Genomic DNA, 26,189 nt, shown 5'->3' on the forward strand with positions numbered 1-26,189 from the left:
TAATGCATAAGAGCATACATGAATATATCTTAGTTTACACAGATGGAATATATGAAATTTTGAACGATCTACATCTGATATAGTTGGTATAGTTTCTAATATTATGAAACTGCCATTTTGCAGATTCTCTTGAACGCGTGATAATAACCCATCACACACACAGCTTTGACAGACCCAGTTTTATGCCTTCCTATGGCAGGACAGAAATCAGTTTAAAAAATCTTGTACAAGTTGGACTTAAATTATACATCAATTATGGATTGCTCACTGGACAATGAAAGAACATATCAGAAGTCAGTTTTCACCAGTGGACTTTTATCTTCACTGGTTTCCATCTAAATGTCCAGAAGGTCATCTCCGCTTTCGTCACTCTCCACTGTCAGCTGCCGAGTCCACCACTTCTTAACCTCGGAACCACAGGAAGCTGTGTCTGTCATGGGGTTCATTTTGCACACGACAGATTTCATTGTGGTCCGCCCTCCAAACCGTAAGTTGACCGAAGACACCGAGTGGCTTATTGGTTTTGGTGCTGTGGAATCAACAAGAGTCCCGTGAGCAACCTGGTGCGGCTTCCCCCCCTTGCTAGCCATTCCTGGAACCCCCTGATGGTCCTGTCAGTCATACTTTCCAGGAGCAAGTCCTACCCATAGATGTCACGTCTGAAACCTTTCAAACACTTGATTCTTTATATTCATAATGGACTTTAAAATTATGTTCATGGACAACTAGTAACACCATTTGAAAAAAACACGCTGCTTGCAATTTGAGATAATTACAAAAACTAAAAAATCACTAAAAGTTCCAATTTGGGCAAATAAAGTGTCATAGAAATGTGTCGGTGCTCATTAGTATATACATATAAATATAAAGAAACAACAAAGGAAAAGAAGGGATAGTGTAATAGAGAGTGAGGGGAGAGGAAGAGGTTTGGAGAAGGTAAGGGAGGAAAGATGTGGGTAAATAACTTTTTTTTTTTTTGTAAAAACAAACAGAAGTGTAGCATCAGAGAAAAAGGCGTGATTCCTGGACAGATTTAAAATACGCTAAGGGCAGCATTCATCTTTCCAATCCATGTGCCTGAATAAAGCAGCTTGTATGAAGACTTTGTTGACACACTCATGGCTTTGGGATTCTATCAGTCACGGTTTGGGGTCCCACTTCTGTGACCTGTAGATGTAACCAACATCAAGTTCATGCCTCTGAACCCAAGTTTCCTCAAGTGCAAAATGAAGAGATTACAAGTTTCCTCACTGGACTATTGTGAGAATTAAAATAGATTAAATGAGATGACCTAAGAAAATGCAGAGCAGAACCTCCATGTGGTACAGCACTCCACTTGAGGGTGCACACGTGAAGGAGACAAGATCATTATCTTCAAGAGATACGTGTACCCCTACGTTCATGGCAGTATTATTCACAATAGCCAAGATATGGAAACAACCTGTGTCCATCGACGGATGAATGGATAAGGAAACTGTGGTGTGTATACAATGGAATATTACTCAGCCTTAAAAAGGAAGGAAATCCTGCCATTTGCAACAACATGGATGGACCTAGACGGCATTATGCTAAGTGAAATCAGTCAGAGGAAGACAAATCCTGTATGCTCTCAGTTACATGTGGAATCTAAAAAAGTCAAATTCATAGAAGTAGAGAGTAGAATGATGGTTACTATGGGTGGGCAGGTGGGGGAAATGGGGAGGTGTTGGTCGAGGGGTACGGAGTTTCAGTTGTGTAGGATGAATGAGTTCTGGCAATCTAATGTACAGCATGATGAATATAGTTAATAATACTGTATTGTATACTTGAAATTTGCTGAAAGACTAGATTTTAAGTGTACTCACCACACACACACACACACACAAATGGTAGCTTTGTGAGGTGATGCATATGTTAATTAGCTCAACTGTAATAATCATTTCACAATGTGAATGTTTATCAAAACATCACATTGTACACCTTAAATGCATACAACTTTTACACAAAAATAAAAGGGAAAAGAGAAAAAAAAGAAAATGCATAGCATGACACTGGGGGGTACATCGTTGGTACCCCATCTTCAAATGCTCTTTTTCCTGCCCAGTGCCTCTTCAAACTCAGGGCGTCCCCAATACCATGTCCCTTTAATTATCACCGTTTCTGGCACTGGGGCCACCTGTGGGCCTTTGAAGCCACTTTTGACAGCATCCTTTCTTTCATCCTCTTAAGTGAGTACCAAGGACTGTGCATCTCCCCTAGGTCGTCTCTCCTATCCGTCCCTCCGTGGTCTGGACCACCGCCTTCGTCCGTGTCCTCATCGCCTCTCGCCCACACTATTACACCATCCTCTGGCTCGTAACCCTGCCTCGGGGCTCTGCCACAGACAGCCCACTCTCTACACTGCTGCCATGTGAGTCTTCCTCAGCAGGATTCCAAATGTCACGTCTTGCTCAGAAATCTCTCCTGGTTCCTGACTGCTTACAGGATGAAGTTGAAACCACTCAGCCTGTAATATGGGGTTGTTCATGGCCTGGCCCCAGCACTCACTCAATCTTGTTTCCCCTCACTCCCGGCTTTCCTTTACCAGGTGGAAGGAAGTTCCGTTCTCTCTGATCCCTGCATAATAGCCTCCGGGGTAGGAAAAAAGAGATTCCCCTCCCTGGTGTTAAGCGGCACTGAACAAGGGTAAGGCACACTGTCTTCTGCTTTGTGGGACAGACGTGCTACAGAAGACTTTGCAACAGTCCCTGTCTCCTCACTTGAATCGGGCTGAGGAAGGGACACAATTCTAGAGCCCAGGAAGCCCCCGCTTTCCCACGGGCTCACTTCTCTACAGAGAAAATCCTGGGCCGGGGATCATTGCTCTGCTGCCGCCTCTGCGTGCCCTGAATGGGATTATCCTGGCTTTCCAGACCCCCATGTCCCTCTAGAAGAAACCGCTCTCACTGAAACAATAAAATGTGGAAAATAATAGGGTCGTGAGGATTAAAGGAGGGAACACATGTAAGGCCCTTACAACAGTGATTGGCATACAGTAGGTACTATAACATATTAGATTATATTGCACTAAAGTTTTGTTGTTCCTTCTTTGAGAAACCTGTGTCATTTTCTGAGTGACATGTATCCACCTACTCCCTCTTAGATTAAATGAATGTTGCCTACGTTTGGAATGTGCACCAGAAGTCCCTGATGGTAATCGCCACCACTTTCTAGATCGTGGTTATAATGTCTTTGTTAATAGGTGCTGCCTTCTCTATTAGCTAAACACAAGGGCTAATATTGTTCTGTTTAGAGAAGTTATTTTGAGGGAAATGTTTTTGATGAGGGAAATACATCTTTCGTTGTTTACTGTCTATAAATATAACTTTAGAGGCAGACCTGCATTTTGAAGTTCAAGACCCCAGACACACAAAGAGCACGGAGGCCCTGAAAATGCCCCACTTGCTCGAGAAGGGACTTGCCATACATACCCGAGGGCAGGCGCCACTGGCCGAACTTCCTCTGGGGCTTCCCGGCCTCGGCCGCGTCCTGCCGGCTGGCTCCCCGGTCCGACAGCGTGGGGCTCAGGAGCCGCTGCCGGCTGCTCGTCTGCAGGGGTGCGGGCGGGAGAAGCAGGCGGTTATTCCTCGTGCTGTGCGCTCTTCCTCCTCTGTGCACTGGCCTGGACCCTCATTTCATTTTAAGGAAGGAAGGAAGCCCCGCAGGAAAGTAAGTGGCGAAGACAACACGGACCCATAGTGTCAACAACGGGGACAGGAAGAGTGAAAATGGGTAAAAAGAGTCAGGGAAAGTGAAAGAGTCACCACTGCACAGGGTGAGGAAAACGGGCCCGACCCTGCAGGTAGTGCTTTTTCTAGGGCATCCCTCCCAGACTCCTCCACTCCCACGGCCATACATCTGCCACCCCTGGGGGCACCGCCATGTACCAGGGCGGGGGGACAGCGGGACTGCGGGGTTTGGGGACAGTACACGCTTGCCAACCCAGAGCCTCCAGAAGAGTTCTCAGCGGACAAAGCTCTAGGATGGGCCCCGGAAGAGAACACAACTTAAACCGATTAAGACTGAAGGCAAAGAGAAATGCTCAGATCTCCGTGCATTTCACCCCGTCTCTGGTTCTCCATCCGCATCCCTTTCCTTATCAGCACCGTCGTCCTCACCTCTCTTCAGTGGCCCCTCTTGGGCTTTTTAATCCAAAACCAGAGAGCTCTGTTGCCATCGCCTCCCCTGTCTCGCTGGCTGTGAGGCAGGAGATAGACGGGCCGCAGGCTGAACAGCTGGAGTGCATCCCCCGTGGACAGAGTCCAGGATGAAGAGGAGGAGGAGCTGAGCCCTGCCCAGGTAAGAGACCACGCATTCCTCCTTCTCGAGGTCAAGGAGACCTTCCCGCCTACACACGCGCAGAAAGGCTCCTTGGAGGTCAAAAAGGGAGGGGGCGCCACCCCATGGTAGGTGATGTCAACCTACCCATAGACCTCTTCGCTAGAATCCATCTTGGCTAAGACATGCGTGCACACATAGGGGAGGACCCTGAGATATAACAAATACAGGCTCAGAACCAGGCAAAGCAAGATGATTGGCCAAAGGAAGCTGGAAGAAATGCCCCGTATAAGTGATCCAAACTACCACGGGGGCGCGACTCTCCCTCTGAGCCCGCCCGTGTGTCTAGCCACACACATTCTTTTTCCTCCTAAGAAGCACTTTACTTGTTTCACTACTTTTTTTCTCTTTGTGGCAATTCATTTCTACACAACTGACGGGCCAGGGCCTTGTCACTGGTGGTCTAGAGGCTAGGATTCAGCGCTCACACTGCCGCAGCCTGACTTCAGTCTCCGGCCGGGGAACCGAAATCCTGCTTCAAGCCGCTGCAGGCCAAGACCACCCGAGATCAGCTGTCTTGCTCTTACCCCGGCACCACACGCGACCACTGCCAGCCATCCTCGGGGCAGACAGGCGGCAGGGCCATTGTAGAAGCCCCACGTCCCTGCTGTGTTGAACGTCCCTGCACAAGTAGTCGGTGGCACGTGATTCCTACTGGCTGGGGAGCCAACGACATGAATCCACCCCAAACTGGGCTGTGGAACAAGAGGGCCCCTTGGAGCGTCCTGCTGGGCCACGGAGCCCCAGGCTTCAGTGTCTGTCACCTGCCCCGACTGTGTCACCACACACCCAGGTCCTAGACCAGCTCCAGCCGATTCGTAACTAAGCCTCACGAAGGCCGAGCCTCCCGCCAGCTGCTTCTCACACACAAGCTCTCCAGGACGCTGGTGACTCTGTGCTTTCTTTTTTATGGACGTGCCGGGCCCTAGTACACAGAAGGTCCTCAAGCTAAGACTCCCCAAGTTCCATATGCTCTTCTGACGCCCAGCTAAAGAAGGACAAATCCTCAGTGAGCCTGACTATTTAAGGAGGCTGAAGGCCAACTGCAAACAAATTTTACTGCAAGTTTCCGTGACTTGGTGAGGGGGAGAAAACACTTAGGACAGAACTTCAGGCAAGCCATGGTTCTCCTAAGTCATGTGATGTTAACTCTTTAGACAAAAATCAACAGGATTATTAAGTTCAGAGCATTCCCACTGTTTTTTGTATCTATACAAATCAGAATCTTTCGAAATAACCTCCACTGATTCAGGGATGACAAAGACACAAGCATCAACTGGATCAACGTGTTCCAGGTTTTTTTTTCCCACTTAACTTCCTATTAGAGATAGCGCCACTTGTTTAAAATGAGTACGTGAACGGCGTCGATTCATGTTTTGCGAACAGCCTCAGGTGACGGACACCTCCCGCCCAGACCTACCTCGGGCTGCATGTTGCTATCCTGACTGTCGGCATTCAGGTCCTCGCTGGGCTGCGCGGTCTCAGTACTGGGTGGGTTCAGAAGCCGGCTCAGCTCCTGCTGTTGGCTCTCTCTCAGGCTGTGGATGATGCTGCAGGACTGCTGCTGTTTCTATGGAAACAGGGTGTTCTTTCAGGGACCAGAATTTCAGCCCAGCGTCCCCTGCCCGCACCGCTCAAATCTTATTTTCTTCTCCCTTCTTCAAGGGACCTGCATGCCTGGCGACCTCTTAAGAGCTTCCAAGTAAAGGTTCTTAACTGATTTCCCTGAGGAGTATCAGACTGCTTTAAAGGAGGACTTGGAGCCTTAGGAATTGCCTTCCCATCCTGTTTTCATTTGCATAGCAATTGGAATAGTTATGTTCACTGATACTACTTTGTGTTTTACTTTAAATAGAGTTTTTTTCCTTCTTTGAAAACATTTTTTTTTAATCGAAGTATAGTTGATTTGCAATACTAAGTTTCAGGTGTACAGCACCGAGATTCAGTTATACATATAGATATAAATATTCGTTTTCAGATTCTTTTCCTTTATAGGTTATTACATAATACTGAGTACAGTTCCCTGTGCTATACAGTGTAACAGAATTTTTAGATCATTAACGTTTCTATTTTTTTCCCTTCTTATCTTACACTGTGCTCACTAAGCCAATGTGGATCGCTCCTTTCCTCTAAATTGGAAGAGGCAGGAGACTTGGGTGGATGAGTGAAACCCTTGCTTCGCTCTTGTCTTGGCTCTGGTTGGAGCAGGCCAATCCAGCAGCGGGCCAACCTGTCTTGGCGCACACTGAGGCCTGGACGGTCTGGGGTGAGTCGGCACTGCCCGTGCCCTGTCAGGGCCTGTGGAGGGCAGACGTGATCCCTGACCTAGCAGGGCTACGGTGGCCCAGCTGCCGCAGCTGCCTTGCTATTCGAGGTTGGACTGGCTCCTTTCTCTGGGGACCTTTTCTCCTCCAATAGATATGTTTCGAAGTTGGTGTTCTGAGAAATAGGATAAAAAAAAAATCTGTTATGGATAAATGCTTAGTGTGGTTAGTTTGATTTTTTTCCCCTGTGTGTGAAGCATAGGTCAAAACCACTCATAAAAGTAATAACCTAATAGAAGTGCCCACTGTAAACACAGTCTATGTCAACACAGTATATGTTCATTGATTTATGAGTTAGAGAGTCTTAAAGCTTATAGTTCAGGAAGCAGGTCATAAACTCTGGGGAGAGGCGGTCTTTAATTAAAGATCAAACAACACTGTCAACAATATGTTGGTATTTTTAGGAGCAATTTAAAAGTAGTTTTGTAAATTCAGTTGCCGTTCAGTATGTAGTGATTTTTGGCATTGTGAACACTCACGTTTCATAAATGGAGATCATAAATATTTTAATATCCATAAACTGCTTTTTCAACATTCACGCTATGTTATAAAAATGTGATTCAATGGAAATTTCTTACGGACTCTGCTCAAGAGGGTATGGCTGAAGGTGGACCAGAAGTCAGGTTTGAATCATTGTAAGTGGGTAAAGGTGACGTGGTTGAGGGGTCATAGGGTAATCACAGAAGGCTCCAATGTAGGTGCCGAAGAAGCTCTTTCCTTTTGACCCTCCTTCCTCTCCTCCTTTGGGAGGAGGAAGTAAAGCCCGACGGGTGCGGCTCACTCACGGCTCTGATGCGCTTTAAGCACTTCTTCAGCCACATGCGGATGGTCTGCTTGGCCACCTCCTCCTCGATGGTGTACTCCAGCTGCTCCCTTGCGAGCAGCTCCTCCAGCTGCAGACTCTTCCGGATGTCAACCGACCGGTAGGAAAGCATGCTGGTGGGGGAAACACGCGGTGATGAGCTCTGATGCACCTGGGGTCTAGACTCTCAGAATCCAGAGAGGACATCACTCCATCCAACCAATGTAACATTTGGACGCCACCCCTGACCAGCCGGAGGGCTTGGGCTGGTTATGTCACCTCTCTGTCTCTCTACCCTCATCTGTAACACAGGGAGAGTCATGAGATCTACCTTACTACATGATGCAGTTCGCTAACATTGGCAAGGTACTTAGAACACTATAAGCGTTTGTGAAACAAAATGTCCAGGCTGGGCCCTGACCTACATTACCAGCTGCTTAAGACTCTGGAACTTTCCCTGTAGAAGGAAGGCTGCTCTTTCTATACTCTCTTCACATTCAGATCCAATTGGTGATGGTCAATAGGCTTGGCTGTGGGTCATGCATCCAATCCTCCCCCCCATTTCCCTCTCAATTTATTTCATTTGCCCCCTACATCTTCCTCATTCATGTTAGATGGGTGCAAAGCCAGGGTGGAACGTTCACTCCCATTTGGCCCTCGATACAATAGGCCCAGGCAGTGGCAAATGAAAGCAACACAGCTGACGTGCTGCACTGGGGCCCCTGGGCAGTAAGGCACCTCATGCGCCCAGGCTGAGGGGCCCAGAGCCAAAGGCACAGCACCTTCTGGTGCTCGCTGGTACAGCCGCGGTACCCAGGTTATTGCTCAGCCTCTGCCTGCCCCGAGCTTCGAGCTCAGTACCTTCTCCATAGTCCAGATCACAGCCTGGAGGCGCCTGAGGGGCCCTCCCCGTGCAGGTGCAGCCCTGCTACAATGACCTACTCTTGTTTGCTAAGGTTCTTCCCACCGTGGGGGAAGAAAGCACGTTTGCCCTTCCTCTCTTCCCTGCCTCATCAAGAATCTCATCACTGTTGAACAGCTGTCATCATATCCAGGGCTAGAGGGATAGGGAAGGGCAAAGGATGCCACCATCAACTTCGCCTGGGTCCATTTCATCAGACGCACCAACGTGATCCAAAGAGGCTGAGTGTTAATTATTAGGGACAGTGATACGTCTATGCAGCTGACTTTCAGCCTAAAAATATTTGTCACTAGGAGGGAAGACAGAGTGACATTCTGAGAGAGATGGCATCCTTTGCTGTTCATCGGTGTTTTCTGCCTCATCTTTTCCTGCCTTTTAGCTTGCCCCTGGAAGAAGTGAAGACAGGGAGGTAAAATCGATAACTTGAGAGAACTTCTCCCAGATCTTTCCTCTGTTCTGGTCTTTTTTCAAATTCCAGTCACAACGTATTTCTGTACGCCTGAATGCTCCTGAAATTTGTGACACGATACCCAACATTTAACTTGCCAGGTATATGCAACATGATGATGGTGGCAGAGGAAGGTTCTTACTGGTGGCAGAGGAGGGTTCTTGACTTTTTCTGGGGCATGGATCCTTTGGCAGTGCAGCTGATGGGACATTTCTTAGAATAAGGTTTTAAATGCATTAAAAAATCTGCATTACAAAGGAAACCGGTTATATCAAAATACAGTTCTCAAATTATTTTCTTTGAAAAGGTGATGACATAGTAACATAAGTGCTTCTGTATTATTACATTAAATAATAACATCTAGCTGAGGTCAAATGACTACTGTAACGCAGAACTGGTGAGCATAACGGATATTTTAAGATATCAGACACACAGTAATGCGTGTGAAAATGTCTGTGATTTCTACTGGTGACAAAGATATAGGTATATCATTGAAGAAAATGCTTCATTTCAGTGAGTGATTAGTGAAAATAAAGATGTAATTGTTTCCCTTTCCAAGACCACGGACCTCTGAATTCTATCCATGGACTCCCGTTTAAGAAGCTGTTATGGGTTGCATTGTTTTCCCCTCAACAAAAGCTATGTTGGAGTCCTAACCTCCAGTACTTCAAAGTGTGATCTTATTTGGAAATAGGTCATTGCAGATGTAGTTAGTTAGGATGAGGTCATGCTGGAGTAGGGTGGGTCCTTAATCCAATATGACTGGTGTCCTTATAAAAGGGGACATCTGGACACGGACACAGACACAGACACACACAAAGAGGGAGCACGCCTTGTGAAGATGAAGGCAGAGATGAGGGTGATGCTTCCACAAGCCAAGAAACACCAACAATGGCCAGCAAACCACCAGCAGCTGGGTGAGAACTGGATCAGATCCCCCCTCACAGCCTCAGAGGGAACCCAGCCTGCTGACACCTTGAATTCACTTCCAGCCTCCAGAACCGGGAGACTATCCACTTGCTGTTTAAACCGCTCAGTGTATGGTATTTTGTTAGAGCAATCCTAGTGAATAATACAGAAGCCTCTCAGAGAGAAGAAAGGGCCAAGCCTCTGTTTGCCCCTCTGTCCCGTCTGGGTTCTCATGAAATGTCTGGAAAATGTGGTTTGTCAACCAACCAGGGGCAACTGTCTCTGGGCGGGCCAGGCCGACTGTGGTCAGACCCATGAGTGAGAAGGTCGGGGACGGTAGCTCCCGCTTGACCACAGGGGCCTGAGGAACTGAGCAGGTGCCCAGCCCTCCTGGACCACTTCCTTCCTGCGTAACGAGGGGGCGGCCCGGCTCCTCTCCCCGTGCAGCTGAGACGCGGAGCTGTGAACCGCGGTACCTGAGCACGTCGTGGAAGCTGACATCACCGCCGTTGTGCAGCCTCTCCATCTCGTAGCACATGTGCTTGAACAGAAGCTTGTCCTTGTCCAGGTCCACCTCCAGCCTCCCCCGCAGAAGCCGCAGCAGGAACTTCACGCGGAATGTCGGGATCACCCCCTGGTGGCAGAGCACAGTCACTCGGAAACAGGCCACGATGATTCGCTTGGGGTTCTGTTTTCACAGCAAAAAAGCCCACAGCTAGCGCTCAACAGCTAACATAATCAGCACCGGGGCAAGGAAGCCTCTGGCCTCCCCGAGGCCGGGTGGCTCTGGGCACCCCGAGGAGCCCGGGATTAGGAGCCGAGCCCGTGGAGTTTCTGGTGGAGCATCTCTGGTTCTAGGGGATGTCCCCGCCACCACGCGGCAGCCAAGGAGCCGAGGAGGAGGCAGAGCTGGCCCTCGGCCTCCCCCGGGCCCAGCTCCTACTCTACCTTCTCTTCCTGTTGCCCGTTGCCCTGTCTCAGCCCGTGTTCACCTGTTTCTCTAACACACGTGCCAAGTGGGTCAGTAACGCACGAAGCAGAAAAAATGGGATCGACACGTGTGTACGATCCTCCACTTAGTCCAGATGCTGGGGACTTCTAACCACGGATTCTGAGTTACCCTTCTAGGGAAAGACCACTCCTTTCTGGCGCTTCTCTGTTATTAGGACAATTACATCCAGCAGGACGGGCCTCCCAGCTCTGCCCTCTTGCTGGTCAGAGCAGATCCAGATTCCGAGGACCTAATACATGTCACTCTGTTCAGGGCAACAAAACCTACGGTGCCAGCCTGGCTCTGACTTTGAGTTAAGGAGTTGGGTGAGAGGCAGGGATGTTGGTAGCCCGTGAATTCCTGTCAGTTACGAATGTCTACACGTGTGAGCGGTGGTGCCGCCTTCCGTGTGTGTCAGTGGAAAGCAGGTTCCTGGAGGCGGCAGTTACGGAGACCTAAGTGGATCCAGGTGAGACAGAGACGGGGCCAGACACCTGCACATGCAGGTCACTGTCTCGGAAGAAAACCCCCAGACCAGTGCCTGGGGGCCGCCAAGGAGAGAGAGAGAGCAAGCCCAGGGGCTGGAGAAAGTCCTGCATGGCGGTGCAGACCCCAGCTCTGGTCCAGGACCCCGTTTGCTCTGCCTCTGGCTCCCTGATCTCTGTGTCTACAGTCATATCTTCCAGAAACTATTTTCAGATCTTACCTCAGGTCTGCCCATGGCTGAACTTTCCTCGTTTGTCAGGTGTTACGTCAAGTAACACGTCCTCAGCCAGGCCTTCAAGACCACCCCGCTAAAGCATCTGCCCCCCACCTCCAACCACTCTGTCCCGTGCCACCTTCTTCAAAGTGCTTATAACTTCTTGAAATAGTAATAATTATTACAATCATTATTGTTTCCCCTTTTATCGTTTGTCTCCCCACAATGGAACACAGGCTCTGTGAGCACGGGGACCTTGCCATCTCGTTCACTGTCACATCCCTGGTGCCTAGAACTGCGCCTGAAGGTTTGCTAGGATGAAGGAGCAAGGGAGAAGGGGGAGGGGGAGCAAGGGGGAGGAGGAAGCATCTGCTGCTTTGCCTAACTCTAGGAAATCTTGGGTAAGATTTATGATGAAAACATTCAAATAATAAGTCCAAAATAATAACTTTCAGAAACCACTTAAATAACTCCTTTGCACTTCTCATCAGAATTGCTGTGTGAGAGCTGAGGTGATCATGAATCTGTATTACACTGTCGCTTTGGTGATCTGAACTTCACCCCCCTCCCTGCCCTGAGCCCCAGCTGGTCTCTTCAGAGCTCCCTTGGTTTCCTTTCCTTGCCAACCTTCTGAATGTCTGAAGGAGAGGACGTTTGTGGTTGGAAAGAACACGATGGGGAGCTACTCTGTCCCTCTCCCCTCCTTGAACATTCTTCTAAATTGTCAACGACAGCTTTCTGCAATTCAGCAATGGCCTTTCCAAATTCAATACATGTCCACTGAAAACAACAAAACCACTGAAATGTCTGCAGTACGGCAGTTGGGGTAGGGGTGAGGCATGAGACAATACCTCTCTTTTATCATCCACCATGTTCCATATGATTTGAAAGTGGCGAAGATCGTTGTAACTTAAAAGCTGGTCCTCCTCAGTGGAATAAAACAAGGAGAAATTCTCCACAATTATGGCTAAAAAAAAAAAAAAAAGAAAAATGGGGATGTTAGACAATTATACTAATCTGTCATTTTTCAGAAAAAGTACATCTATTATAAATAATGAATTTTATCACCTACATTATAAGCCAAATTATTAAAGGGCTTTTAGTATGGTTTCCAAGTTGGCATGTTTTACACTTGGACTGAGCTATTTATCCAGCTTCTGCCTTTCCAAAACATCAGGGTCGTGAGCATAAACACGCATTCTGTGTCTATAGATGCTCGTGCCAGCTGGCTTCAATTCTTAGTTGAGAGTTCCAGGGCACTTTTTAAAGGTCAAATTGAGTTCTGGATGGTCCCACATCTGGGTGGACAACGTATATCTTTTGAAAACATAAATGTGATATTTCAAGGCTGGAAAGGTAGCCTTCCCTGGTACTTGTCCAACTGAATCCATGAGAAGAGCTTTTGAAATTAATGATCATAATAAATAGAACAACTCTTGAAATTGCAATCAACTGTCATTTACATGCCTTTCAAAGGTCTTTTCAGCTTCTGGACCGAGGGGCAACAATTTATAATCAATGCCATAAAACACCCACCCCAAGCAATCCAGGATAATTACTTGGAAATTGTACATAATTATCTAATAACCTGAGTTTAAAGAGACTGAAAAATAATTCAATGAACATCACTTACCTACAAGCAGATTTAGCATGATGTAGGCAATGATGACATAAAATGAACAGAAATACATAAGTGCCCCAGCATAATTCCCACAGTCTGTTGCCCAGTATGTAAATTCATCTGGAGTACAAAAGGGGGGCTGGACCTGTGGGCCCGTGGCGGGGAAGGGGGGGACAGGGTGAGAGCAGAGAAGATTACAAATTTCCGTTAACTGACTGTAGTTGTGAACATATTCCTAACGATATAAAATATAAGTGACTTCAAAGTGATCTTTCAAAGGCCCATACGTTGGGTACCTCATCTGTGGCAAAAATCAAAAAGAATATTTCATTTATACTATGCTTTTGGTCTTGTAGGATCCCAAGTTCATTGCCATTTTAGAAGCACAATGAACACGAACTCCCGTCCTTCAAGAGACCCTCTTTCTGCCACCTCCACTAGCCCCAAAGAGTAAGTAGTCACTGTGATGCAAAACGCAGAAAGTCAGATAAAAAGGTGTTTAAAAAAAACTCTCTGACTTAAGTAATGGGTTAAGATTTAGGAAGATTTGCTATACACAGCAAATTCACATTCAAACTGTGTAAGGAAAAGCCAGTAATCCCCGTTCTTGGAGCATGGTTATGGAATATCATTAAATGGCACAAGATTCAGGTTATCAAAAGCCTCCCCATTCTTCACTGGCCCAGTAAAACTCCAACACCTCGGAGAAACCTCCTGGTTTCTTTCAGTCAGAGAGACTAGCTCTTTCTTCTGCATTTCCATGGCCTTCTGCTTGTTTTTATCTAGAATTCATTTAATTCTGCCTTGTATTATTTTTGCTTTGGTAAATTCTGTCCCCACTCATTCATGCATACATTTCCTGAGCTCCTCCTATGTGCTAGGTTTGTGCCCAGTGTTGGGGACAGGCTGGTGAGCAGGACCCAGACCCCTTCCCTCTGCCGTGAAGCTGACAGTCTAGAACCCTGCAGTCCAACGTGGTAGCGGCTAACTCCACGTGGCTATCTAAATCCAAATGTATGTTCATTAGCATTCAATACAATTAAATACTGTTGAAAATTTGGTTCCTCAGTTGCACTAGTCACATTCCAGGTGCTCAATAACCACGCATAGGTGGTGGCCACTGAATTGCCATCTTTGCAGAAATTTCTTGTAACAGTTGGTCCGGAGGGTGAGAGGGAGCTGAAATAAACCAATCAAGCCGATAACTCACTGCAGTTGTGCTACACACTACAAAGGAGAAATACAGAACACTGGGAGAACACAGAACCAGCAGCCTTAGCGTTGGGCAGGATTCCTGAGGGAACTGAGCTTTAAACTGAGACCTGAAGGATGGTGAAGAATTAGGCTCTGGAAGTGAGGATAGCTGAGGGAGAGTATTGCTCAGAGCCCCTGACATAAGCTCCTTGAGAATGCCTTGGAATCGCTGAAGACCGAGCACCTAGTACAGGGGCCAGTACAAACCAGGGGCTCCGTGAATATCTGTTGAATTAAGTCAAAGAAGAGGAACTCTCCTGTTTGCACTTGACTGCCAAAATGTCAAAGATGGGAGGGAAAGAGCAATGCTCACATAATGCAAATTTGTTGAATGGAACTACAATAGCTCGAGTTGGGTTCACTGGGAATTTTTCCTGTATGTCCATGTATTGTAATGTAAAAGAATGCCATTTTATGGACTGAAGGGCCAGGGTATGTGTTTTGTACACAGTCTAGATGCTACAAGGATGGCACTGCCTCTACTGTGTCACCAAAGGGTTTTATCTGCTTCTAAGTCAAGGCATCGCGAGTGACGAGCCGTTTACCATGCAGTCGTGCATAATCTTGTTCCAATCTTCTCCTGTGACAATTCGGAACAGTACGGTAATAGCTTTGCCAGCCGAAGAAAAGTTTGCGTGCCTAATTTAAGGGGAAAAAAACCAGAATGTGAGTAATATGGTTTGTCATGTAAGGGTTGTCACCACCAAAACACGTGGATTTTAGAGCAAAGGTGATTGCTAAGTTACCATTTCCAAAGGTTACACCCTCTTATTTGTTTCTTATTTATACTTGCCTCCAAGTACAGCTATCTCAATAGTCCAACCCTAGCACGGTGCCAGCAATTTATTGCCATTCATCTTGAATGACTGAGAAAGCAAGCTTTGACAATTAGAAGTGATTCCTTCTTTTATGTGGATTATGCTATAAAAGATGGAGCCACCATATATCAAATAAGTGCTCTCTGCAACAAGACACGTTTGTATTTAATTTTTTGTATAAGGACTTAAAAAAATAACACCTCAGAAATGGTTCCACAAAATTTAAGACAATCTTTGAAAAATGCTTTCCACATATAACCATTTGGGGGTCCTAACTTCCCATGTTTTGCCTAAAAAAAACAAAGCCATCTCAAAATTGTTTAATTAAAAAAATAATATATCATTTCTGGCAGTATATGGATAGAAGAATTGCTGGAATTCACCAGGATATTAGAAGTGGTTATTCCTGCATGGTGGTGGAATTATGGATTCTTTTTGTTTTCTTTTATTTCTGAATTTTCTAATTTTCTAACAGTAAGCATGCATACTGTTTCAGTGAGAAAAATGTCATTTAAAATTTAGCCATTTTATTTTGTTTTAATTTCCAAATGATTGCTTCCCCCTCCCCATCTTTGTCTAAAAAACATGCAGATATGTATTCATGATTTCAGTACTAAAAACGTTTGCTTAATATTTGAATAGAAAGATAAATATATACCAACCTGTTAATGTTCTCTCCATATTTCACAGTACCAAATAAGACAACTCCAGCAAAAGCATAACACAGCAGCAATAGGAACATCCCCACTATGATAAAGAAGCTTTTATACATGCTGACGACCACTGTCAGGAGAAGCATCTTTAGTGTTACCTGTATGGAGGTGAAGGATTGGGGGGCGGGGATGGGGAAAGATAAAGAGAGGGAGGGAACATTCACTTCATTAAGCCATGGTGAACCTGGGAAGTAAGTAACATTTAAGCAGTTTGGCACAAAAGTGATTCTCAAGGATATCACTTGAAAGTTGCTTCCTATTTGGTATTAAATTTGAATATTATTAAAGACCATTAGACATAGAGAAATTCTGCTCGTATTTCAAACTTCAGCCTCTTTAGCCAAATTAATAAAAGTTCCACCCCAATATTTTAAGCCTTCTTTTTCCTCTTCTCTTCCTCCCTAATTCTTTATTATACGGGCTGTACATTTTTGGCCAATAGCAAGCAGACCCAGGATTCTTCCACAAACAGACGATCATAAAAACAAAACTAAACGATGGTAAAATACCAAATAACCATCAAATATTTACCATACTGATTATGTGGATATATGGACTATACATGAAATAAAGTTAGTAACAAAAAAGAAAACAGTGCTGTAAAAAATGAAAAATATATGTGGAATGTATTGAACATTAACGAAGAATATCAATAAATCTGGAATCATAGGATCATGAATATTTGTTAAAGATTATTCTTCTTTGCAGTAAAATTATTTAACTTTATTAAAAATAAAAACAATAAAAATAAAGAAGCATTAAGAAAGACCATTAATCTTTGCTTTTGTGCCTGACATGTTATCTTTAGTTGATGATTGAGCTCACTTAGCAAATCAGAAGAATAACTAAAACAACACAAATGTCAGGAAACGAATCACAAGACAATTAAGCTACCGATTCATTTGATTATTTGCTCATTTTGACTTATGATGTCTAGGAATTTGTTAACTCCAGCCCTGGAGACCCAGAAGGGCAGCTAAAGTCAGTTAGTCATCACTCCTTTCTTCAGTGTACGCGTGACCTATGACAGCATCTTCACAACGTACTTACATGCTTCCCGCAGATAGAGAAAAACCGGAAGACAATCACACATGCACCCATCATGTAGGTGTACGCGTTCTGAAATTTAAACAGAGGAGAGCCTCTCGTAATTTGCACGAAAAATCTTGTTACAGTTCCATTTTTCATTTTAAGTCTTCTGTGAAGTCTACTGAATAATGAGTTTAATAAAATGTGAAAATTCCTCTAAGAAATGTATCTTAAAAAGGTGCTGAAAAGGTCATTGCCAAAACTCATGAATAAATATTAGCTATAAAATCAAATCTTAAATGAAACTTTCGTCTCTGTTTTGCTCAGCTGAATTCTGTATTTTAAAACTTATTTTACATAAAATAGTGACCAGGTTCTTTGAGGAGCAAGAAAACCCTAGGAAAACAATGCAAGTGAAGTCGAGGGAGACAGGAGATAAAAGAATCCTGGCTTCCTTTTACAACCAGGGGGGGGTGCTGGTGTTGGAAAAGATTGCCAGGGGTCAGTTTCAGCTTCCTTCTCTCTGAAGGAAGCTGAAGCCGGCCACATGCACATTAGTCTGAGCTGATTTCAGAGAAGTCCTCCCTCTCGGAAACACATCCACCTCTTCCTTCAAGTGTGTGATTGGCAGCAAGAGATGACTTGGTAATATCTCTTGTATGGATACCAAGGGGGAAAGGGGGGTGGTAGGAGGAATTGGGAGATTGGGATTGATACATATACCCTATTGATACTATATATAAAATAGATATCTAATGAGAACCTACTGTAGAGCACAGGGAACTCTACTTAATGCACTGTGGTGACCTTAATGGGAAGGAAATCCAAAAAAGAGGGGATATATGTATATGTATAGCTGATCCATTTTGCTATGCAGTAGAAACTAACATAGTATTGTAAAGCAACTATACTCCAATAAAAATTAATTAAAAAAAAAAAGAGATGACTCGGTGTGCTCTATGACTAAGAAAGCTTCATCTGAGAACAAAGACCCCACCGGCTACAAGTGCAATAACGACAGTGGCATTAAGCTGATGCCAAGGCGTGATTATTCCCCGGGAGCCTTGCTTAGTCAAATGACAACAGTCACAGATGGCCCCCCAGGAAGGGAAGATCCTTGGTGAGGTGCAAAGAAATGAATGTGTCTGCACAGAAGCATCTTTGGATGGGAACAAGGACTGCGTCTTCTTTCACAACAGTCCACTGCAAAATAGAGTGGAGAAGGAACGACCTTCCAGGACCACAGGTTCGTGGTGAAGAGCAGAAGCAGTCAGGCAGAGAGGCAAGCTGGTCTTGCGGGTGTGTGATATCCTCTCTGGGGACACCCAGAATTAGGAAGTTTACTCATTCTCCTGTTTGGACCGAATAGCTTTTGGCTACAATTTGTCTGGAAAAAGATACAAACATGGGCTTTGCTGCTCCTCCTTTCCACGTTAGCTCAAAGCGTATCGTAGATACCGTCTCCCTTTGCATTCTGGAAGGGATGACATCCCACAGCTTCTGGGATGATGACTTCAAGCTCGTGAGAGGTCTGACACCTTCTTACCCATCCAGATCCTGTACCATGTTCCCCTCGCTCCTTCTACTCCAGTCAAACTGTCTATCCTCCTGAACCCTCCCATCACAGGGGCAGCTGCCTGGAATGTTCTCCCCTCGCCCTACAGACTGATCCCAATCATCACTCCCTCAGGGATGCCTTCCAGGATCTCTCTGATGAAGCCATCGTGCACTCTCCTGTGTCATCACAGGGACACGTGCTTCTCCAACTCCCTCACCATAGCTGTAATTCTCACTGACCTGGGGGCATTTGATGAATACCGATCTAACATTCCAGGCTGTGAGGTTCATGAGAGCAGTGACTGTCTTTGTTTTTGCCCATTACATTCTTCTCAATTGCTGGCATGGTGACTTGCAGCTTTTTAGTGCTCTGGATCATTTGTTGTTTAAGGAAATGAATTGGGGTGACTCAGAGCCCACCTGGGCTTGGTACAGCCCCTGATGCTGAAGGTAACAACTGTTTTAAGGACACTCAGTGTCTTCCTGAGCACAGCAATTTCATCCTAAAGCAAAGCCTTTGTGGTGTGTAAAGGGGTTCTCTGTGTTAGTGTAACCGAGCAGGACCCTATGGGGCCTTCCCGGGACAGAACCGCACCCACCCCTACCCCCAGCCCATGTCCTCTGCCTGCCTCCTGTCTGTAGAAAAACTTTAGCCAAAGAATAAATTTAATTGGAGAAGTGAGAAAATGCAGAAGCAAAGGAAAGCAGTCAAACAAGACAAAATAATAATATTTTAGCCATTAAACAAAGTCAAGGACCTTTAGTTCCTCCTCAAGGGTTATAAATAATATTCAGATCACTGCATGACCAATTTCAAGATGACTGTCAGAGCTGACAGTGCTGTTCTGCACATAGTCCCCTCCCTCAACCTAGACAACCCTGAAACTCCCCTTTAAAAGCTCCCGCCCCCTGGCTGGCAGTGGGGAGTTGGTTCTTTGGGACATGAGTCCACCTCCTCCCCAGATTGCTGGCCTCCTGACTAAAGCAACCTTTCCTTTCCTACCAACACTTGTATCTCGAGTATTGTTTTTTTTTTTTTTTTTTTTGAGTATTGGCTTTTATTTGGCACCCATTTGGCACCCAACGTGGGGCTGGAACCCATGACCTTGAGATTAAGAGTCTCATGCTTTACTGACTGAGCTAGCCAGGGTCAGTAACATTAGGGATTATTTTCCTGCATGACTCTAACACTGGAGAGGATGGGAGAGTGGACAGAAGAGCAGGGTAAAGTAATCCCACCCAATTACTTTTGGGTGGGATCAAGGAAGACTAAAGAAGAAAAGAAGAAAGTATTTATAATAATGTGTTATGAGGTGGTGGTGGGATGAACTGGGAGATTGGGATTGATATATATACACTTAATATGTATAAAATAGATAACTAAGAAGAACCTGCTGTATATAAAAAAAATAATGTGTTATGGGCTTGTATCTTTACAGTTAGAAGAAGTTCACATACTTGACCTTCATAATGTGCATATGGACTAGGTAAATTATGAAAATATATTCCCAGTTCAGAGCAGGGAACAAAAGATCACTGAAGACAAATAACTTGATTGAAGTGCTGGATTAGGAACCAGGTCTTCTGGACCTGTGCTGTCCACCATGGCAGCCACATGTGGTCAGTGAGCACTTGAAATGTGGCCAGTCTAAATTAAGATGTGCTGTCAATGTGAAATACACACTCAAAGACTGAATACCAAAGAAAGGATGTAGCTTCACTCCTTCATAATTTTTACATTTCTGACATGTTGAAATGATAATATTTTGGAAATGGTAGGTTAAAAATGTATTATTAAATTAATGTCATCTCTTTCTTTTTCTATATCTTTTTTATATTTTAAATGTGGCTCCCAGAAAATTTAAAATAACATCCAGGCCACATTTTATTTCTACTGGACAACATGGCTCATGATCACAATCAAGTACACCTATGGCGTAGAGTCTGAGCTGAACGGAGGGTGGGGAGGCTGAACGCATTTTAGGCAGAACAACGAGAACTCAGGTGTTGAGATGGGGAATGACGGCTTTCGAGAAATGGCAGCCGGGAGTCTGGGAGAAAATAAGGCAGCAAAGTGTCAGAGAATCATACTGTGAAACCCTAATTGTAATGTAGTGGCACGGAAGCTACACCTCCACTCAGAGAACTGGGTTCAGGTCCTCTGATTCTGGTTTGTGTGTGAAGTTAGGCAGGTCTCTTCATCTCTCGGTTTCCATTTCTCTCTCTCTCTCTCTCTGTCTCTCTTGTTTTTTATCCTTTGAGAAAATGAGGGTTAAACCAGAGGATCTTGAAGGACCTTCTCTTTCTGGCTTGCAGGCTCTAGGACTTTGAGGGGCCAGCTTTTGTCTGTGTGAAGAGTGCGAGTGTGTGCACACGTACACATGTATGTGTGTGTGTGTGTGTGTGTGTGTGGGTGCAAGCATGTCCGAGGGTCCGTCACAGTCAAGGCTGAATTTTAGGGAGGTTAACCTGACCCTTGAGAGTAGCCTGACCTGGAGTGAGATGAGACTGGAAACAGGGTTACCTGAGCTGAAATTACCAACTAAAATAAACTTTAGTGATGCGCTTACCAGTAAGGCAAAGTGAAGTACCACCCAGACAACGCCGAGTGACGTCACCAGAAGATCGTACCTATTTCTTCTGCTTTGCCAGAAGCCGGCAGGTGACATCGCTATGATCTTCATTGTAACCTGGGGAAAAACAATGAAGACAGTGAATTGAGGCTGAGTGTTCAGCATATATTTAAATGTACTAACCTGAGGCACATTATTTTTATAAAGGATGTAGAAACCAAAGAGAAGAATTTATTACTGATGTGTCTGTGTATATATGTAAATCTATATTCTCCACACTCTTTTCCCCTTTTTTTACGATAGCAAGTAAAATATCAGATAGTTCTGATAGCAAGACATTTTTCTTCCTCAAGTAAAAGACCATAGATTTTGGGAAACATCAACCGGTACAGGGTAAAATAAAAATCTGCTTGCATTTCCAAGAAGATTGCACTGGAAAGCAATGTGATGTGGACCACATATTAAAATAATCTTGTCTGGGCCAACTCCCTCTGCCACCACATTGAATTTTGAGTCCCTGAATTACAGTGGTTTGTGCCGTTTGCTGGAAATATTTGAACTCACATAACTAGACAAGCCAACATTCAGATACAACATCAACAGCAGTTAGTAATTCTTGCAGTTAGAAAAATGGAAATATAAAGTGAAGTCTTTGTTCAAGCGAAGCAGAACAGCCTGAAAAGGAAATATACTAAGAGTATTCTGTTCCCCGAAAAGGACTTCAAAAGCAACGGAACGCAGAGGTGAGAGGAAGTGCCATCGAAGGAGGACGCTGTTTTGCTTTAAAATGTGCACTGCAGCCCCCAGCACCAGTTGACTCATTACTGTACCTCTAGAACAAAGATGAACGTAAAAACGACCGACATGGTTGCCAAAGGAACAGTCACTGGGTCCTCGACGTCCCACTGTAAGAGAAACAGCACACAGGTCTGTGCCTGCATCCATCGACACAGAAAGACTTTCCCCTCTTCCACCCATGTGAACGTGATTGTGAATTTAAATTTTTTATAAATGTAGACTGTGAGTGGACATGGCTGCTTGCAGTGTTCTTGGACCCACCAATGAATAAAAAATTCATTCCCAGGGTGTTAGGGTGAAGTAAAGTACCTTGACGGACAGCAACACCGACTGGGCCAGGACGAGTAATGCAATTGTCCTCTTAAAAAACGGATGCTGGGTTATGTCATACATCTTAGCTCTAAAACCATCGTTATCTGAAAAGAAAGGTTTAGGCAAGGGCATTTCAGATATCGGTCACATTTACGTTCTTGCCTTTCATTTTCTTTAATGCTCGTCTTAAAACCCATTACATTTTTTTTTCTCCCACAGTTCAATCTACTGTGAAGTGTCTTGCAGGAATGGCTGGGTCTGAATATTTAAAACGACGGTGCATGACACTGTCTGCATTGGAAGGAGAATCACATCATTCAATTTCTGTCAGTTTAATACATTTTACTCATATGTTTAAAAGGCAAGCACAAATATATTTATTTAACAATTCATTTTTTCATTAAGGCTTATCCCAAGAGCACTGAAGCACGGCCTTTGGGTGGTTGATTTTAATAGCCTATGGAGAGATCTGTAGTTTGGAGCCTGTTTTTATATTAACTTCTGCACAATCGCCTAGTGGCCTCATGATGATTATTTTAATTGAAATCTTAGACTCCTGGGGAATCATGAACACTAGGGCCCAACATGAATAAAATCAGAGCATCTTTGATACCCGGGCGCGGTGGTAGATGAAGAGGCTGTGCTATCTTCAGGCGGCTCTTCAAATCTTCCCATCTTCTCTGATCTACAGTCAGCAGAGCCGTCCCCTTAATAAACAAAGGAAAACAGAGAAAGACCTTTTGTCATGTGCTCCACACCAAGGACATCGCAAATGGGCTGCTGACACAAACAGGACTAATGTGGGTTTAAAACAAAGATATTCTTCCAATACCATAGTGGTTCGATAAACAGGGTCAGAATTCTCAAACGTGGCCTTGAGAGAAGTTCCAGAAAAGAGGGCCGGGGGTTCAGAGAAGATTCAGCAGCCTTCAGTTGGCATCTTTGGACAGGTATAATATTCAGGTTTGGGAAAAATCTAAAGAAGGTTTTCTACATGATTAGATTTTCTAAAAGAGATACTCTAACAGTGGTTAGTTTCCTTTCATAGTAGAAAAAACTGCAGCAAAATGATAGCTTATCAATGCTGCTGCTTCTGGTTAAGGCTATTGTGTCTTTTTAGAAATCATTCTGTTACATGCAATCGTGAAATTATTTTTAAGTGGTATGCGGTCAGAGAATTGCATATTTAAGAAACTTGTGCTGTGACAATCGGTTAAATGAGATCAGATATTCTTTGCTATATAATAGAGCGCATCATTAAAATGCACTTGAATATATTACATTTCATTACATTATATTACAAAGGCAGAAATATAATTTAAGAAACTGGAGAAAACCCACCTTCCCTCTCCCATCCTGCCTTTCCTGACACACAGCTAACTATCTTTCAGGGGTACATCCTCCTCACTGTGTTTTCAGACTTTTGCTGCTTATGTATATATAAATATATGTGTTTGTTTTTAATTTTATAAATTTCTGTAATGGTATCCAACGTGGCAATTTACGCAGTTTGTTTTTTACTATTATTTTTTTTTGGCCGCGCCCCGCGGCTTGCAGGATTTTAGTTCCCCGACCAGGGATCGAACCCAGACCCCTGCAGTGGAAGCACAGAGTCCTGACCACTGGACCGCCAGGGAAGTCCCCAGTTTGTTTTTATCTTCACTGAAAATTACATTTTCCATACAACTAGATACTAGATCTGATTAGTTTTTTAACTGATCACACAGTATCCCACTGTACAGATATGTCAGAAGTTCTCATTTTAGGTTTATGGACTATAAACAATGCTGCAATAAACACACAGGTACTGTCTCATGGTAAACATCTTGCTCTGTGGTAAATCTCTAGGAAAGGAACTGCTGGGGTCTAGGAGTTTACACTTTTCCACACTTACCAGAGATTTCCAAGATGCTATCCAAAGAGCAATAACCAAGAAAATTGGTTTCATTCTACAAGTGTTCCCATTTCCTTATATTCTTGCCAATACTTGACTCTATCAGACATTTTAATTTGGTCATTTGATGGGTGTGAAATGTATCTGATTTAGTTTTAATATTAATGAGACGAAACATTTTCAGTGTGTATACAAGGTGATTCCTGTGTGTTCCTTTGTGAATTGCCTGTTCATATTCTTTGCTCATTTTTGTATTTGGATATTTACTTTTTGATGTTTTGTAGAAATTCTTAATATATTCTGGATACTAATATTTTGTCAGTTATGTGAGTTGTAAGTATTTTCTCTTAGTCTTAGCTTGCTTTTTTTAAAAATTTTGCTTAGTGTGTCTTTTATCATTCAGAAACTTTTCGTTTTAATGTAATCTGACTTATAAATTTTTTTCTTTATGGATTTCACTTTGTGGTTAATGTCAAGAACTCTACAGCTACTCCAGGGTCTAAAACACATTCTCCATGGTTTAAAAATGGTTTAAAATTTGCTTTTCATAGCTGGATCTTTCATTCATCTGGAATTCATTCTTGAGTATGCTGTAAGGTAGAAATGTCAGTTTAATTTCTGAGATCTAGACAATCAATGAATTATCCCAGCACCACTATGGATGGTCTCATCTTCTCCACTGACTTGTTGTGCTACTTCTGTTTCATATTCACGTGGGTCCCTCCTAGGGCTTTCTGTTCTATTCTGTAAGCCTAACTTTCTATCCCTGTAACAATGATGGCACTATTATACTTACCATAGCTTGTTTTTCCACATTTTTGTTCATGCTCACCCCTGTAAGAGTCTTACCAATCTAATTTATTTCAACAAACCAGTTTTTCTCATTCTTGAGCTTTTCTATAAGTTACTTTATTTTCTATATCACTAATTTCTGTTCTTTTATCTTTGTTATTTTCTTCCTCCCATTTTCTTCTATTTCACTTTGTTGCTCTGATTATAATTTATTGATTTGTGTATTTGGCATGTTAATCATCACTATTTGATTCTTCTCTAACATGTACACTTAAAAGCTATAAATTTCCATCTAATTACTGATTTATCTATACCTTGTGAGTTTTAATGTAATTTTTATCAATGATTTATCTAAATGCTTTGTGATTTTCTATTCTGATTTCTTCTTTAACTCCAAAATTACCTAGAATGCTGTCTTAATATTTCCAAATTATGGGGAATTTTTTGCTATCTTTTAAAATTATGATAGAGAACATGTGTACATTATCAATTCTTTGGTAATTATTGTTTTATGACTTTGTAGATGATACATTTTGTACTTGAAAGTAATACATAGTCTCAAATTGTCAGAGTCAGAGATCTTTATATGTCCATTGGACCAAATGTTTTCATCGTGTGAAATCTAACATGTACTTTTTGTTCTGATTTATGAGTTTCTTAGAGAAATACATTGCTATCTATCTTTCATCAGATTTTGGATTTGCTAGCTTTTTAAAACAATTTGGTTAAATATTGCTTTGTACATTTTGAGATTCAGGAATTCTATATTCTTGTGGTCATTAGTTTCTTTTGTCATTATTTAATTACACTGTTTATTCCTAATAATGAGTTTTGTTTTAAATTAATTTTTTCTATATTAATAATGCTAAACCACTTTTTCTCACTAACTGCAAACAAATACTTTTCTCTGAACATAGAGACATGAGTATCATTCCTTTATTAAACAAAACTAGATATTTTTGAATGTTGAACTCTGAAAGGATCCGAAAGAATAATAAGCATGGTGGTATCATCTGACCATTAATATATGAAAACCTCTGAAAGTTTATTATTGTGAAATTAAGTTTATTAATCAAGCATATTATCTTATAGTAGGGAAATTTAAAAATATGTATTACTGGCATAGACTTTGAACTTTTAAACAGGCTTCCATTTTCTAGGGAAGACATAATTTTGCATAATTCTGAATTGTGAAAACATTGCCTCCAAAGCTTACCTGTTGTCCATATCTTTAAATCTCTCTATTGCCTGTATATTTGGAAATCTATTTATATACCTTGGGAATGACCATTAGAATGTGAGCTCCATGAGGGTAGAAATCTTCATATGTTTAGTTTTTAGTTTATGTATTTAGTTCCTTATGTCCTCAGGGTCAA

The 26,189-nt window shown here is 43.4% G+C and overlaps 1 protein-coding gene across 6 annotated transcripts in view; it reads right to left on the minus strand.

The window, feature by feature from the left end:
* Positions 1-260: 260 nt before the first annotated feature.
* Positions 261-26,189, minus strand: part of NALCN (sodium leak channel, non-selective) — a 292,048-nt gene continuing 266,119 nt past the window's right edge. For 5 of the 6 annotated variants that reach the window (XM_082366066.1, XM_082366064.1, XM_082366065.1 and 2 more), the window contains 14 exons: positions 22,741-22,834; positions 22,125-22,231; positions 21,848-21,922; positions 21,015-21,134; positions 16,909-16,977; positions 15,808-15,956; positions 14,873-14,966; positions 13,086-13,218; positions 12,304-12,419; positions 10,238-10,395; positions 7,466-7,616; positions 5,777-5,926; positions 3,450-3,567; positions 261-529 (listed from right to left, as the gene is read on the minus strand). In XM_082366066.1, the coding sequence (XP_082222192.1) occupies positions 336-529; positions 3,450-3,567; positions 5,777-5,926; positions 7,466-7,616; positions 10,238-10,395; positions 12,304-12,419; positions 13,086-13,218; positions 14,873-14,966; positions 15,808-15,956; positions 16,909-16,977; positions 21,015-21,134; positions 21,848-21,922; positions 22,125-22,231; positions 22,741-22,834 (1,728 nt within the window). In that variant the 3' untranslated portion in view covers positions 261-335. Of the gene's footprint in view, positions 530-3,449; positions 3,568-5,776; positions 5,927-7,465; positions 7,617-10,237; positions 10,396-12,303; positions 12,420-13,085; positions 13,219-14,872; positions 14,967-15,807; positions 15,957-16,908; positions 16,978-21,014; positions 21,135-21,847; positions 21,923-22,124; positions 22,232-22,740; positions 22,835-26,189 lie in introns of those variants that run through there. The other variant, XR_014237200.1, reaches the window with a different exon arrangement.

This window comes from Balaenoptera borealis (genome assembly GCF_965194805.1).
Source record: "Balaenoptera borealis genome assembly, chromosome: 18".
NCBI classification, from domain to species: domain Eukaryota; kingdom Metazoa; phylum Chordata; class Mammalia; order Artiodactyla; family Balaenopteridae; genus Balaenoptera; species Balaenoptera borealis.